General features: G+C 47.6%; 1 protein-coding gene across 1 annotated transcript; it reads right to left on the reverse strand.

The window, feature by feature from the left end:
• Positions 1-1,366: 1,366 nt before the first annotated feature.
• Positions 1,367-16,369, reverse strand: LOC311440751 (vitamin D3 hydroxylase-associated protein). The gene is made up of 15 exons (XM_084528037.1): positions 13,818-16,369; positions 12,697-12,810; positions 12,234-12,377; positions 11,721-11,854; positions 11,144-11,350; positions 10,539-10,579; positions 9,773-9,897; positions 8,908-9,033; positions 7,790-7,887; positions 6,955-7,054; positions 6,466-6,509; positions 5,751-5,790; positions 2,931-3,039; positions 1,950-2,095; positions 1,367-1,654 (listed from the first exon to the last, which is right to left on the reverse strand). Exons 1-15 carry the CDS (start codon positions 14,025-14,027, stop codon positions 1,526-1,528), a joined length of 1,767 nt encoding a protein of 588 aa, XP_084384163.1. The 5' UTR covers positions 14,028-16,369; the 3' UTR covers positions 1,367-1,525.
• Positions 16,370-16,410: the final 41 nt, after the last annotated feature.

A 16,410-nucleotide genomic window follows, 5' to 3' on the forward strand; every position in this document is an offset into this window, starting at 1 on the left:
GGCAGGGCTGCTGCATGGTGGTGACCCTGCCCTTTGGGTGATGGGTCCTGGGAACGGCTGCTAACACTGCTGGATCCTGGGGTCTAGTGTCTGGCTGGAAGCTGGAGAGGGGAGAGTGGGAGGAACAGTAAGGCCTTTTCAGAGCCACCCACAGAGAGTAGCTGGAAAGCAAAAAGCAAATATTGGCGGAAAGTCCTTTTAGGAACAGCACCCCTTTGCTTCATTCAGCCTTGCACTGACAGGGAGGGATACAGGAGCACAGGACAACATCCCTTCCTTGCAAAACAAGGTCTGCGCTTGTCCAGATTGCTCGGTGCCCTTCCTAGCCAGGTTATTTCAGCAGTGAGCTCCCATCTTCCCACTTGTGAGCATGTGAGGCTGCTGGACAACCACAGCATCCCTGTGCAGTCCCGAGGAGGCTCTAGGGCTGATGGCAGATAAATAACAGGAGCTGTATTGCCCCTTGGCCTTGTGCCTCTCTTCCCATTGACAAATACCATCTCTAGCCCCTGTAACCTGGAGAGACATGCAGGCTTGGAGCAGGCACGGATCATCACTCAGGTTGATGTCATGTTTCCAGACACACTTGCTTATTCAAAGCTTTTTGCTTCCCTTCATTGCTTGCACCTTCCCTCCCAGCCTCTTCATCCACCTGGAGTGCAACGAACAAGAAACAGCACACAATTTTCACAGTAAAGCTGGAAGTACCAAAAGTGCAAATGGCCTAAAAATAGCCACAGAAATTATTGAATTGTTTCCTTATGTGCTTACAAGCAATTAAAAACAAAACAAATAAATTAAAAAAACAAATAAGCATCAACAAAAAACAACCTCAATTTCCCATTGCTTATCTGGAAGAAACAATGAGGAACAAGGGGCACAGGAAGATTAGTAACCACTTCAGATTGCATATGCTTTAACAAGGAAAATGAAGCTTTCCACTACACACTGACCAATTAAACTGTAGAGCCCACTGCCGTTGGATGGTGTGGAGACCAACAGAAGTAACAACTTTAAAAAGGGAGCCAACAAGTTCATGAGGGACAGCTTTCTTGGCAGCTATTAACACTGATGGGCTGACTACAAGTTTTTGCCAAAAAGTATCTAAGCCAAGATAGCAGTGATAGCTTTTCGCTGTGGCACAGCTAAAGAAAGAATCCTACACTTAGTAGGTTACACTCTTCCACAGACATCTGCTGCTCCCACTATTGGAAGCAAAATAATGACGTAAACACCTTTTCAGCCTCATGTCATACAACAAATATAACTTCACTACAGTTATTGGACTCCTTTGGTCCAACGTGAACTCTCATTTCTTTCTTTTACTTTTGTCCCAATTTAACAAACAGTTTGGACAGAGATGAGATTTTGCTGACTTTTTTTAAAGAGCATTTATTGTCATTTTATTGAAATGGTGGTTCAGAGTCTGCAGCTCGCTATCTACTTTGCTTTGTGCATTAGGTAGAAGGTGACTGGAGAGGAGGACAGGGAATTAAAAGTTATCATGGAGGCAGATCCTGATAAATCACACATTTCTCCTTGTGCCACGGGACAGTGTCTCCACCTCCTTCATGAACCGCAGGCACAGCTCCTCCTGCCACGGCAAAGCCACACATTGGACAGCCACAGGCAGCCCCACAGCTCCTTCCACAGCCTGTAAAAAAAATAAGTGTGGTGTTGAGTCAGAGCACCCAAGGTGTTGCACAAGAAGAAAATGCTGTCTTTTGGCAGTAAAGAAAGAAAGTCGAAGAAAGATATGCAAGGGGACAGTTGGCAGGCTGGTGTACACCAGCTTATCTGTACCACATTCAGGGTGGTAACACGTTATATGCAACCACATCACTAAAGAAGTTTCCACTCTCATTATGAGATAGAGAGAAGATATGGGACAATGTGCCACTGTGCCAGTCATAGCCTTCTGCTAAGACTTAAGCTCTTTCCTTGCTCACCTCTTTCAGCCTCTTATCCCAAGGGTCCCCGTAGTGCCCTCGGTAATGCTTCAGTTCTTCTTCATCAGCTTTTGTGACTGTGCTGACAGGCACCACTCCAGCAGGGAAGTTTAAGACATTGTATAAGTTGGTATAGGAGGTTGCAGCTGGAAAAGATCACACAGAGCATGCACAATGGCAAAATTTAAGGGTGCTGGGACAGCAAGGACTTTCAGGTGACGATTTGGTTTAAAGGGATTTTGAACTGGAGTTGCTGGACCTAAAAAGACAATGAAAACGTGCTGTTTTAAAAGGGAACGTGCTGTTTTTAAAGGGACTTTTGGTGGGGAAGTTTGAGGGCTGCACGGCTGTTGAAATCAGAGTGAGCCCCATGACTTCACCTGTCAGTCACGGTGGAGATTAGGTCTGTGACAAAGTCTGAATCTATGTCAACCATAGCCCAGAGAAAAACCCTGGCTATCTTTTCAAGATAATCCAGATGTCCAGGTCTGGGACTACACCACCATCTTGGGCGTTTTGGATCTCAGAGGGCTGGAGGACCCTGACAGCAGGAAGCTATTAGATTGCCTCTTTCTGCAAGTCAGAGGCAACTTAGTCTTTCTGCTATTTTTAAAGTCTCGGAGAACATAGATAACCACAGTCAGAAGAGCCTGCTCTGGTGCTAAGGTCAGCCAGAACTCTAACAACTATCCTCACAAGCACTTTGCAGGACAGATGATACAAGGGAAAGTCACCCAGTAATGGCTGGGACAGATGAGTCACTTAATGCTGTTCCATAGTAATCCAAACATCTGCAGCTCAGATGGGGTGGGGGCATGGGGAGGCCCACCCAGAGGAGACGTCCCTTTGCTATCTTCCCTGGAGGGAAGAGCAGGCACTGCACGTGGCTTGGGGAATGTTAATGAGACCAAAATATCTTGCTCCTGCTGTGCCTGTAAACACCACTGTGGATGCATCTAGAGACATCTCAGTGAAGATTACCAAACAGCTTCCCAGCATAGCCATGGTTAAAGGCTGGACCCAGTGCAGGACAGAGAATCACATCCAGTCTTTGCTTTCTCCATTTAGCAATGAACTCGGTACGGTAAACCTAGAGGGAAAGACAGAGCGGATGATGAACAATGTTTGTTGGACAGCAGTGGCAGATCAACGCCTACAGCATGGAAAAAGGACAAAAAAAACCCTGCTTGGATAAAAGTGAAAAATCAAATCAAATCTGAGCTGTGCTTTGAAAGAGCCAATGGGTTTTGTTCTTCCAACTCTAGGTTTTCTGGCAGAATACCATGTCCTGCTCAGACCTAGACATGGTGCTATGTGGGCATTTCAGAGTTGATTCCTTTGAGTATTAACCAAATCCTTCTTATGTACAGTTTTATCTTCAGATTTGATTGAATGGAAATCAACAGTAATACAAAGAATCATGTTCAGCTCACTAAAAAATCCATTTCCTAAAAGCTTTGTTATTTTGGTAGAAGAAACTTGGATAGAAGACATGAATTCCAAATATTTTCACAAAACCTGCTTTCATTCTGTATCGGGTTATAGGTAAGAAAAAGAAGCAGCAAGAGACGGTTAGGTAAGCCTGTAGTCTTCTCCTCTAGGATGTAGGAGTCACAGCTTTGGGTTTGTACTGTACATCCAAGAGAGAACTAGATTTGCATTTTGGATTTCTACACCTTTGCTGAACATCAGGCAATGAATGAATCTACCCTCAAAAGAGCTGTTCCACTTTCTCTTAGTAAATAGATACAGACAGACCAGTGTGGCTACTTCCGCAGCCTACCCTGGTTATAGGACACATTTGTCCCATGTTCCAGACCCTGTTCTGTGCAATCTTACCCCAACCTTTCTGTACAAGTGTCTCTCACATCATTTATGAAAGCCCTGACCACCAGGCTATTTTTTATCTGACCTCAAATTCCACCAGCAGTCTGAGATCCTTCCTGCTGAAAGTTTGACAAAAGAAAGGGTTTCCAGGAAATACAGTCAATGCAGCTAATCTCATTTTTTTTCTGAAAGGAAAGCTGGTAGCTAGCCAAAATTTTTGGATCGGCATTTGCTTGCAGTAGAAACTGTGAATAATGGTTTTGCTAAAGCAAAACAATCTGAAATATCATTGCGGTTGACAAAGATTTTTGAGATTTTTTTTAATTTTAATTTTTATTTTTTTGGGGGGGGAAGCAGTAAAGGGATAGGAGTGCTGGAAGGATGATCTGTTTTCACCTTAAAAAATAAAAAGAAAAATCCAACACTGAGCAATCAGACCTTTTCCTTCCAAATACTCCCATCAGCCCAGGCTGGTTTACAGAAGTTTTTCTTATGATCTATGGTCTGTCAGACCTGCTGCAAGTGAGCATGCACTTCCATCTCGTGACCGACATTGATGGAAGCTGCATGGTGCACTCTGGGGCTGTGTTTGTTCTCTAGGAAGGGTTGTGAGGAACAGGGAACATGGATCCTGGCTTGTGGGGAGACACTAAAACAGATCGGCTTCTTCAGCCTTGCAAAACACCAGCTGAACGGGGATACAACTGCTCTCTATAAATAGATCAAGGACAAGGGAGGCAGTGGAAAATACCAGAGAGGAGAGGTGTTATTTAATCTCAAGGACGGGAATAAAATGAGAATAAACTGCAAGTGAATAAACAAGGGAAATACAAAGCTTTACAATTATCAGAGCGGGAAGAGAGGAGATGGCCAAATAAAATAAATACAGGTGCAAAATCCAACTAGCTTTGAAGAGGAATATGATTGGTTTGTGAGCAGTGCTGGACTCAGTTGTCCAGGACAACGCTTCCTGTCCTTTATTCCTGAACTAGAACGAGTTCATACAAAATACACCTGAGCCAAATTGTTCACAAATGCGTTTTTTTACTCTGTCCTGGTTTTGGCTGGGCCAGAGTTAATTTTCTTCATAGCAGCTGGTATTGTGCCATGTTTTAGATTTAGAACGAAAATAATGTTGACAGCACACTGATGTTTCAGTCGTTGCAGAGCAGTGCTTGCACAGAGCCAAGGCCTTCCCAGCTTCTCACACTACCCTGCCAGCGAGGGGCTGGGGGTGCCCAAGGAGCTGGGAGGGGACACTGCTGGGACAGCTGGCCAGGCTGGCCAGGGGGGTGTCCCATAGCGTGTGTGCCATATGGAACAACAAATACAGGGGGGAGTTGGCAGGGGGGCTGCTGGTGTTGCTCAACAACTGGGCACCAGTTGGCTGGTGGCAAGCAATAATGTTTTGCATCGCTTTTACTTTTATTTTTTTTTTCCTTATTAAAATAACTTTATTTCAATCCGTGAGTTGTTTCACTTGTAGCTTTTTCAGTTCTTTCCCACATTCTGCAGCAGGGAGTGAGTGAACAGCTGTGTGGTGCTTAGTGGCCTGACCTGTTAAACCATAACACACTCGCAGCATCTCTGCTTGAGCATCTCTGCTCAAGCATGGTTTTAACTGATGATAATAGCACCTAATGTCTAAAATGAAGGATTTACACCAAGAGATGGAAAGCATTAAAAATGAAGCCTCATCTTCAGTGGTTGTTTTTATGCTCTTTCTGCTTAGAAAATGCAGGGCACTGGATAATTTTTCTTCCCTATATTCCAGGAAGCAGAGACATCCACATGACTATCTATTGACTTGAGCTCTTACCGCTTTTTGTAAAGACTGAATTTCAAAGAAAAGCCCAGCCATTTTATTTCCTCATGATCAATTTCTAACACCAAATCAATCACAGAGCTGAAAGCAACTGCTCAGAAATTTTAGGGATATCACTATACTTAGTAAGGTAAAAGAAATCATCTTACCGCTACTGCTGCATGCTGATCCCAGAGGTTTTTGGCAGACCTGGAAAGGTGGCAGAATTAATCAGCAATGGGACTGTAGCAACAGAAAACATTTTTAAAAATACGCTTCTAGCCCACTTTTATGGAAACTGTTTGACTGTTCTTGGAAGAAGCTATAGTATCACCTAGATGATTGCACAGATTCACAAGTATTTACAGGTACACCACAAGAGCTTACCACCATGCTTCCACTTGTTCTGGCACCTCGACAAAAATCATGGTGGTCTTTTACATTCAGCTGCTCTCAGCAGTTGTTTTTTTGTGTTTTTTTTTTTTTTTTTTTTTTTTTTTTTTTCTCTTGCCTCTCTCAGAGATGTCTGTATTTCACACCATACTGCATCCACATGCAGATACCTCTCCATCATGTTGGTACATGCTGCTCTGGGTACCAGAATTCCCCTGACACTGAGGAAAACAGCCTGTATCTGCCTGTGCTGAGACTTCCTAGCCCTGCCAAGATGAGCTCTTAAAATAATCTCTGGCTGCATAGCCCTGGATAACACCATGCTGAGCCCAGGTGGTGCTGAGGCAGCATGTATTCATGCAGGCTTAGCCTGTGCTGCACAGCCCCATGACGGGGATTTGTCCAGCAAGTTAACATCTAGATAGATGCCACGAACCCAGTGAACGTATTCATGTACATCCCTTCCTTTAGAGCTATTTTAATGCCACTTACCCCACTCCACAGAGAGCGTTGAGATCCCGAGCAATTCGTGGGTACTTTCAGAGGGAAGAGGAAAAATCTGGGATTAGTCAACAACAGTGCATCTAAAATATGCTGCTGGCATGCCAGCATGACATAGGCTACCATGACACTGTATTTTGAGCACACTTCTTGTCCTAGCAGAAGTGGCTCTGAAGAACAGGTAGTTTCCAATGAGGTGGTTTTATTCCAACATTAATTTATACATTCAATCACAACAACCCATGGAAATAAGGCTCTAGACAACACTGCTAGCCCTGGAGAGCATCTCCTGGATGTGGAGATGCTGTTTATATCCTTGCTTAGGGACTAAGTTTACTTTAGTGTATTTTTCTTTGAAAACCATCAGACTTTTGACACAAAGCAGCAAAGCTCTGAGTGGAGCAGCCCACCACCCTTCATGTGGAAGCTTTCCCACCTTGCACAACTCCTATAACACAGACAAAATGTCCTCATACTTACAATGGGTTTCAGAATGATAGCCAAGATCCTTTTCACCAGAGCAGGAAGCCTGTAAGTATTGAACTGGGATTTGAGGTTGGGATCCACGATGTCTCCTTTGCTGGAAGGGCAGAGAGTGAAGGGGTGGTGAGGAACAGCAACCTGTGCCAGAGGGTACCTGATTTGGGGATGGCCAATGCTACCCCTGAGCCAAGTGGTAGATTTTTGTGGTAGATGTCCTTGAAACAGAGCAGAGGGATGGCCTCAGCACCCACTGTGGTGTGTGGAGGGAGAGCTGCCTGGTGCTCTGTGAGGAGAGACCGGGGCTGCCCCATGCTGGTCATGGCCAGCTCCACCAGCCCACCTCAGGGCATGGCTGGGCCCCTCAACAACACTGGTGGTGCTTTTCTGAACGTGTACGTGAGAAAGGGCAAAAACACAGTACATGATGGTGATCAGTAAGCAATCTCCCTGTCTTTATCCTCACCCACGATCTTTCTCATCCGATTTTATTCCTGCTTAGGAGGAGTGAGCTGCCCTCCAGGTCTAACCCACCTCCAGGGGAAGTCCTACAGTGTGTGGTGTTTCCCCTGCACCAAAAGCTAACTGCATAAAAACGCAGTGCCAGAGCACTGTGGACACACGGCATGTTATTACTGCACAGGGTTACTGACGCATATGACCTACCCTCCTGAACTAGCTGCTGCCCATGTTAATTTTACCCTTCCAAAAATAGCTCCTGTACTGCCCACTCTTTAGTACACACCCACAGGAATAAAAACACTCTGAATGCATCCACTGGCCATATAGTGCCAAGTCCCAGGGCCAGCACTGAAAGCAAGCGGGTTTTACTCACAAGCAGTCCACCAGGTGAGCAGCACCATCCGAGAAAATCCCTCTGGTGAACAGCTCATCTACCACGTAGTCAATCTTGGGCGGTGCAAAGGGAATAAGCTGCAGGAAAACCATCCCCGTTCAGGATGCAAGAAAGACAAATGATTCACAGAGCCCTCTTTAAACATTCCTGACTCAACAATGAGATGAGTGGGAAGTGGTGGGAAGGTGTAACACAGCAGGAATGTGTGGCCAGCAGTTCTGCACCCCTGCTTGGGTCATGCTGGGTTGCAGCCTACCACTGTGATGCCTTCTCAAGTACAAGGGACATGGTAGGTCACCTCTGGGCAGCTCACACCACTGTCTTTTGCCTCAGGTTCCCCTGGGGCTCACACATTTGTGGAGCAATGTGCCAGAAACAGCTGGGAACCGTGACTATGGGCCACCCACCAGCTGCTCCCAGTGCCTAGGGCTGCAGAGCAGGATGGAGGTGGGGATCTTGCAGTAGGGGCTGTGCCACTCTGCATTTTCAGAGGGACCTGGGCTGCTGCCATCTGCCAGCTGTCCTCTCCTGTCTCCAAGGCATTAGCACTTATTTATGATGTGACTTGGCGTGGGCTCCTCTTCTCCACTCCTTAGAGAAGAATATCTAGAGGCTTCAAAACACCAAATACTTTTAATTTATACTAATTACTGGAGCAGCACCCATATACAAATTGCCATCAGTGGAATCACAGTATAATTTAGGCTAGAAAGGGTCTATTTGCAGGTCAACTGCTCCAAAACCCTTACCAACCAAGAAATCTGTAAACTGTATTCAGCAGCTGAGGGGTTATGGAGGCTGCTGTGAGTTTGATATTTATGGGGACACCAAACATGATGGGAAAAAAACATGCCCCACACTGCTTTAAAGAAGACAGAGTTGGAGGTGAACTCTGAATCTGAAGGTGATTTTCCTGTCTGCTAGGCCAGAAACATAAGCGAGATCACTTTGGTTTGGGAAACAGACAATTGCATTTTGACAGGGAGGAATGGCTTTATTTGATGGGCAGTGAAAAAGGAGATGGGAAATGACTTGTCCGAATTCTGTAAGAAGCAGAAGGACAGCAGCTCCTGGTAACCACAGGCATAAAAACTCACCGTATGCCCCGCTTCCTGGAGGAGCTTTCTGGTCTCCTGAATGGCCCATTTCATGCTGGGTGAGGGCTGGAAGTAGCCATCTCCTTCATAATACCCAATCCGGAGTGGCTTTGAACTGGTGTAAACCTGTGAGGAGAGGAGCCATTGCTTGACATGTGAGATGTACCAGATCAGACCATTCTAGGGCTCAGGAAGGCAGCATCTGAGGTGTCCTGAGTTGGAGGAATGACAGGAGTAATAGGGCTGGTGGAAAGCACTGTTGACCAGAAGACAGAGCTTCAGCAGTGGTCTTGGTGTGGTCAGAAAGACACTACGTCCTGCCATGTGAACTTGTCCCAACTTTGAGATAGGAGATGTGATAGCATCTGAACAATTCACTTGGCTACAGCCTGTTCCTTGAGGGTAATTGACTGGTCTGTATTGTCCATATATCAGGGACAACTGAAGGACACTATGATCCTAGGACCTGAGCCAGAAAGCAGCAATCAGATGGTAGAAATAGAGAGCTAACAGAAAAGGGCAATGATTTCTTAAGTCAGTGACTGTTAAACCAGACTCTCATTAAAAGAGTGAGAGGTGTTTCTCTGATCAGAACAAAAACAGCTCCTTTAGAAACTGGACCAGGATGGAGCCAGCAAACTTGTCCTGGCTATTGCTGGGTAAGGGGTCAGTATCAAGCAGGTCTCATCAGGGCAAGCCAGCTGTGTGGCTTCTTGTAGTTGCTCATGTGGGGCCCCTCAGTTCCAAAGCAGACTTGCCTCTCTAGGTCCTTCACTATCTTGAGACATTAAACCGGTTGTGAATCTCCCAAAATCTCACTTTCGTGATGGGCAAATGGAGGCATCACAGTGCCTCTGAGCTTTACCTCGTCATCAAAGGGGATGGGGGGCAAGGTGGGATCCAGCCGGAACATCTCATCACAGAGCAGTGCCTTCATGCAGAGGGCCAGGCTGTCCACATCTCTCGCCATCGGCCCCAGCGTCCCTGTCACTGCAAGCACAAAGATCCCATCACTGCAGGCAGATGGGCCTGGAGCTCTCTTCTAGTAACTGGTGGTGACTCAGCAGAGAGCAGTTTAATTCAGGTCAGGGAAGAGGAATGTGGAATGAAGGCAATGTCTGTGCAAGAAGTGAGCAAGAAAGCCCAGCAACAACAGTCCCTAAGTCTCAGAGCAGAGGCCTAGTGCCACCTACTGAAGTTGACCTTCTGGGCCAGGCTTCTGCAGGCACAAGTCCCACTCAAGAGGAGCACGAACTGCAGCCGTACTGCCAACAGCACTACCGCCTGGCAGCAACTGAGGCCAGCAGAGTCTTCAAACCATCCAGTGAATTATTGCAGGCCTTTGAGATGCACATCTCCCATTTCTCACTGTTATGCACTGCACTGCCTGAACTGAACGTCTGTTGCTTCAGTTCTGCCGTGATGAGGTTAACCCCGATCACAATCCAGAACAGAATAAATGGTGCAAAAATGTAATAGCATGAGGCAGGCTCTGGACTAATAGATTACCTGTCTAAATTGGTTGCGAAACACATAACTGAGCAAGCACACTGAGCTGGCATCACAGCAACGGAAGGAGATGCAAGAAGTGAAGGTTTGACAGTAGCAATGTATCATCTGGATGGACTTACCTGAGTACATTCCTGTGATAGGAGAAACCACACCCAGTTTGCTAGGAACGTAATGGGAGAAACAGATTAGGAGCAGCTCTTGCTGTGAGGCAAGTCACCATGCTGGGCTGCAGACTTCCTAATTCTCCCCAGGCAACATACAAGAGAACGAAAGGTCCCACAAAGACTTGACACTTTCTAGACAATGAAGACTTTCAGGGGCTGTGAGCTGCTAGGGGTTAGAGATAGTTGCTATTATCTTCTTTCCCTGGTGCATGAAATTCCTCACGTGGGAGTAAACCAGCTCTGATACAGAGAGAACTCTTACAAACAATGCTAGGGCTGGAAAGTATCTAAAAAGTAGATGTTCCTGCAGCATTTCCCTTCAGTTTCCCGACTGTGACTCATAAATTAAGTCATTATTGCGTTAACAGTTGGAGGTCATCATGTGTCATGGAGATCATCAACAGAGTCCTTAGTCCTAGCTGATGAAAAGGAGCAGGCAGATTAATGTGGTAACTTAAACCTGGAGGAAAACACGGACATCTGTTGTGTAGGATTATGCATGGTGGGGGACACTTCAGCTTCCACAGTGGGTGGAGAAAGGGACAGAAGTTAGGCTGTACCTGATCCTGTTGCCTGTTGGTTTGAGCCCGCACAGCCCGCAGAAGCTGGACGGCAGGCGGATGCTGCCAGCCACGTCTGAGCCGATGCCCAGGATGGAGCCTCCCCCTGCGATCAGAGCTCCCTCCCCTCCTGAGGAGCCTCCGGGGGTTTTCTGGTGGTTGAGGGGGTTCAGGGTCTGGCCAAAAATCAGATTGCTGCAGTCATAGCTGGGGAGAGGGAAAACCAGCAGGTGAGTGAGGTACTTCTGCCTCTGCAAACCATAAATGCAAGGCACAGAGCATCTGCACAGGGATGAGTGTGGAATTAATCCTGGAGGGTAGGATCAGTGTGAAGCAGATTTGTTGTGACAGTTAGTTTATGAAGAAAGAGGCATCAAATATAAGGGAAATAATGTCCCTGTAGTATTTTGCAGGAAGACCGAGGATAGAATGGCTCAGATTAAAGTAAGGAGGCAATTAATTCACAGTGCATGATTAGTTTGGACAAGAGTGGGAGCATATGCATGTGGGCCCCACCCACCCTTAGATCACAGAGCTGCATGACACAGTGTTTTCAGAAAGGCAAACACAAGATTACTTTATCATTGTCTGAGGGATGTTGGTTTTCACGAAGGGGATTGCCCCCTGGCTCTTTAGAACCTGGACGATGACACTGTCTTCTTCCTTCACTTGGCCCAGAAGTTTCACCAGCCCACCAGAGGAGACGTGGCCCTTGGGGACGGGAAGCACAGTTCTTTAGCTACCAGTACAGATGCTGTTCAGAGCTGTAACAGCTACAGACATAAGCCCTGACACCTCCTGTGACAAAGCTCCCACCTAACTTTTCTCACAGTCAGAATGGAACTTTCCTACCTGAGGGAAACCAGATCACCGCAAGTTAGGAATTTTCCAAGAAAACTGTTTTTTTGTCAGAAGACAGGTTTGCTGACCCCACAAATAAATAGTCCAGAACATCCTTGCCTGAGGGAACTTTTGGCTAGTAGCGATGAGATTAAAAGGATCAGGCTGGATTCCTTGTATGAGGGCAGAAGACTGGACATCCTGCTCTGTTCCCAGCTCCAGACCAAGGATAAGGGTATTAGGGATGTACCTTGCAGTTAATGTGGTCCTTGATGCTGACGGGAATGCCATAGAGCAGCCCCTTCTCCTTCTGCTTCTTCACTTTCTGGAGCTGATCCTCACAGCCATGAATGAAGTCTATCACACAATTCACCTCCTGAGTCACCTCCAAAGCCTCTCCAGAGAAGCAAGTGAGTAGGTGGAAGGAAGGAAACAGCATTTAAATTGAGTTTTCAAGATGAGTATTCAATGTCCCCAAACCTCCAGCATTCAGACCTTACACATAAACTTTAGATATTTATTTCTGGGATCATTTTCTGCCCTGGATCCCTGTTCTACTCATTCACCCACAAGCCACTCTTCATCCATCTCAGCATTGACAAATTGTGATCTCCGGCCTTGCTGCTTCTCCCAGAAAATGGGCTGGTTTTCAGTTTGAAAGCCCCTTCTGCTGCCTCAGCAGAAGAGCCCTGAACGCTGTACATTTCACTCACTTTGCCCATGTAGGAGTAAAGGACGCTCTCCGGGGACAGGGACCCCTCCTTCAGCTTCTCCACCAGCTCCACCATGGGCAGCGAGAGGATGTGTGCGGTCTGGGTGCCTGGGTTCTGCAAAGGGTAAGAAATTCGGCACAGAGGGATGGATATGACCGAAAAGGCTGGTGTTGAGGTTGTGAATCCCCGGTTCTAACATCTGCCCAGCAGTGACCTTGAACAGAGATTTTTTAAAAGACACTCCCCGTAGAAATGCAGACCTGCTGCATAGCACTCTGTCTACTGGAGCGGGGAATTTGCTGATGGGGAATTTGCAGAGTCTCGCTTCGTAAAAATAGATCCAAAACAGGCAGAAAGCTGCCTCTTGACCAGAGAGTTGCATGAATCTGTAAGAGGTTTGAGAGGTCTGACCTGTCTCTGTTTACTCTCCTGCAGGGCCCCACCCTAATTAATAGACAATGCTTTGGATGGCGGCTAAGCCAGCTAAAGTTTTACAAAATTTATCATTAACTTGGGGGAAAAAAAAAAGTGTGTGGCCTCTTTGCAACCTCCCCCTGCCCCTTCCCAAGAAAAGAATAGCAACTAGTGTTTATATGGGGTTTAAGGCAAATCCTGAACCCAAGGACTGAACCTCCTAAAATCTAGGTGGGCAGAGTGAAGTGGCTTTTGGTCACTGATGTGCAGAAGCTGGAGGGACCTGTACTTTGAGGGTGATGGGGTGGACAGGTTCCTATCGAGTGGCAGAGTGAGGAGGATAGGAGCAGAAAGGCTTGGCAGGAGCAACGGGAGAGGAGAAAAGGGCATAGGGAGGTCTGGGAACACTTTCTTAGCTGGTGACATGATTCAGAGTGTCCCCAGCTTGGATACCGCATTCACCCTTAGGATTCCCACAACAGGCCAGTATTAAGAAATACCTCCTTTATGCTGCCTTTACCGGTTGGGGTTTTTCGGTGACAATACAGGGTGGTGACTATCAGAAAAGGTTGGTGATGATCCAAAACATGCACATCCCTGCTCTTGCCCTCACCATTATTCAAAGAGTGATTGATTAGGACTCCCCATTTTCTTCAGTTACCCAAGATACATTCCCTTCCCTCCACACACACTCTCCCCCAAATTACCTCTTGTTTAAACCTGCGAGCTGCCTTCTCCATTTGTTCCAGGGCCAGATCCCGTGCTCTCCGTGCCTCTTCCATTTTCTGCTGGATCCTCCTGTGCCCCAGCCGTTTCAGCAGCACAATGGCTGCAGCTGAACCGCAGAGCAAGGCTGAGAGGATGCGAGGATCTGCCCATGACGGGTCTAGGACCTGCCACAGTCGCTCCTGGGTCATGATTTCTCCCCCAGTCCTTCCTATTCTGGGTCAGCTACAGGCGCCTGGCTCTCCCCCCTTCTCCTAAGGAGAGCTGATGTATGCAGATCTCTCGGTTGCCTCCTGTGCAAGATCAGCTCTGAGACAGCATTGCATTAACAAAGTCCAGCAATGGACTTTTTAGACCATGGACTTTGAAAGGGTCTGCCTGCCCACTGTGGGTCGGGCTGCAAGCAGTGTGCTCGGATCACTCTGGGTTTGGAGGGATGTCCCCAAGGCTGTAGCTCCCCAGGCCACTGGCTGCTCCTACACGGAGCAGACAGAGCTGATTAATGGGGCTGAACGTCTGCAAAAGCCAGGTCTGGGCTTTCCCCACAACTAATAATTCATTAGCAGTTAAGCACATTAACTAGAAGCGCCCAGCTGTCATCACTCTTCCCCTGGCAGCAGCATGTGCAGCCTTCTGAGCCTGGGACAACAGAGCCCTGCTTGCCCTGGGGGACCTGGTGCAGGGAGTGAAATCACATTGATCAGAGAGCAGGGAGTGAAATCACATCTTTCAGAGTGCAGGGAGCTCGGGAGGACGAAGGGGCTGGAGTGAAGGTTAGGCACAAGCAGGATATGGTGCCTCCGGAAAGGCAGTCTGGATGGAGCTATCTGGAGATGTCTCCAAGGAGTATGACTGCTCTGTGTCATTTCCAAGTCAAGCCTCTTCGAAAAAACTTTTGGCAACCCATATCATAGAAATCCCCTCTGATGGGCCCAGCATCCCATGTACTCCCCAGTTTCTAAGCCATCCTTCAGGCAGCACGAGGCAAAGGAGCTGGACCATGCAATCGCGTCAGTCCCAGGAGCTGCCCCTCACAACAGGTACTCCATAGCTATAGGAACACTCCCAAGGAGTGCATGAGGATAGAGGGGGTTGGAAAATCAAGCATCTCTCAAAACACAAGGGTCTGCAAGCCCCTGGGAAGGGGATGGGGGATGGCTCTGAAAGTTCATTGCCAAGATTCAAGGTGGCATTGCCAGGTGTGTAGGATCGTGCCTCTGCTGCAGGCAGTAGGACAGCAGAGCTTGTAAGGAGGCTGTGTCCTGGGTAATTAGTTCTCTCTGATGAAGGGGTCTTGTTTGGGGGCTGAAAGCCACTCTGGTGGCCACGACCTCCCTTTTTGGCCACCTCAAGTCCTAAAACACCCCTAAAACCATGCAGCAGCCTCAGCCCTGTACTGCGCACTGTTCCTTGGCACTGATCCTTGGCAGTGGGCACAGCTCGCTGGAGGTCTTTGCTCGGGGCTTCCAGAGGAGTGTTTACTGGTTCAGGTCCACTGGCATCTCCATCGCTTGGACTCCTGTACCCTGCCCACCTCTACGCCAAGGAGAGACTGATTAAACTAATGAGGCAATGCAGCTCCTGGCTGTTTGGGGCTGTGGGCTGCATCCAGCCAGCTCAGGCCAGCACCTGGCATTGCCTCTCCTGGGACAATCTCCCCCAGGCTTGGATTTTAAAATGCAAACAGAAAATCCCTGTCCAGCTTTTTCTGTGTGGGCAGTGATTGCCTACAACTGGTGAAAAACTCAGTCCAATATCCTCTGGAGCTACCAGTTACATAGCACTCAGTCCTGGGATGCCTGGAGTTCCCCCACACACACCCCTTTCCTCTCTTACTCCTTTTTTAAAGCCTTCGGATAGAGAATCAGGGTCCTGGACAGGCCAGGGTAAACTCTTTGCCCAGCCCTTGAAAAAAAACAAACTGTTTTTTGCATTATTCCGGTTTAAACAATAACACATTTAAAAACAAAACAAAAACACCCATACCTTTTCCTGTCAAAGCTTTGGCTATGATCTCTTTGGGAACTGCTGCTCTGGGAAGACGCTTTTGCATTGTGGAGCCCCTTTCTCAGGCACCCTTGGAAACCTGCGGGGAGCAGCAGCAGATCCTGGTGGGGTGCCTGCCAGCGGCTGGGGAACCTCGCTGGAAACCTGCCCTGGCTCCCTCTGTGCAGCAGAGGCTGGCATGCTGCTTGGTAAGTGCAATGCACTGGGATGAAGCAATTTATACCTCTGCTCTGTGGAAAGCAACATAGGTGTCTATGGGACTGGGGAGTTGCTACACACTCCAGATTTCCCCTTGGTGCTCACCCGTGCTGGCAGGGTGTCAGCAGTCCCCCGTGTGGGAAGCAATCCAGCTCCCTCCCTGCTTTCCAGAGGCTGTAGGCTCAGTTTTGACCTCCAATTGCTGGTGTGTGGCAGGGAAAACACTTAATTTCTTCCTCAGGGAGCTTCTGTGGAGCTGAGAACTACGGGGACAAACCTTTTCCCTATGGCACTGTCAGTAGGAGTCTGGGCATGTTGGACAAAACCAGTCCCCGTGCCTCAGTGTCCCCGTTTTGTAACAGGAAAATG

This window comes from Aythya ferina, assembly GCF_964211825.1.
Source record: "Aythya ferina genome assembly, chromosome: 8".
In the NCBI taxonomy this organism is placed as follows: Eukaryota; Metazoa; Chordata; class Aves; order Anseriformes; family Anatidae; genus Aythya; species Aythya ferina.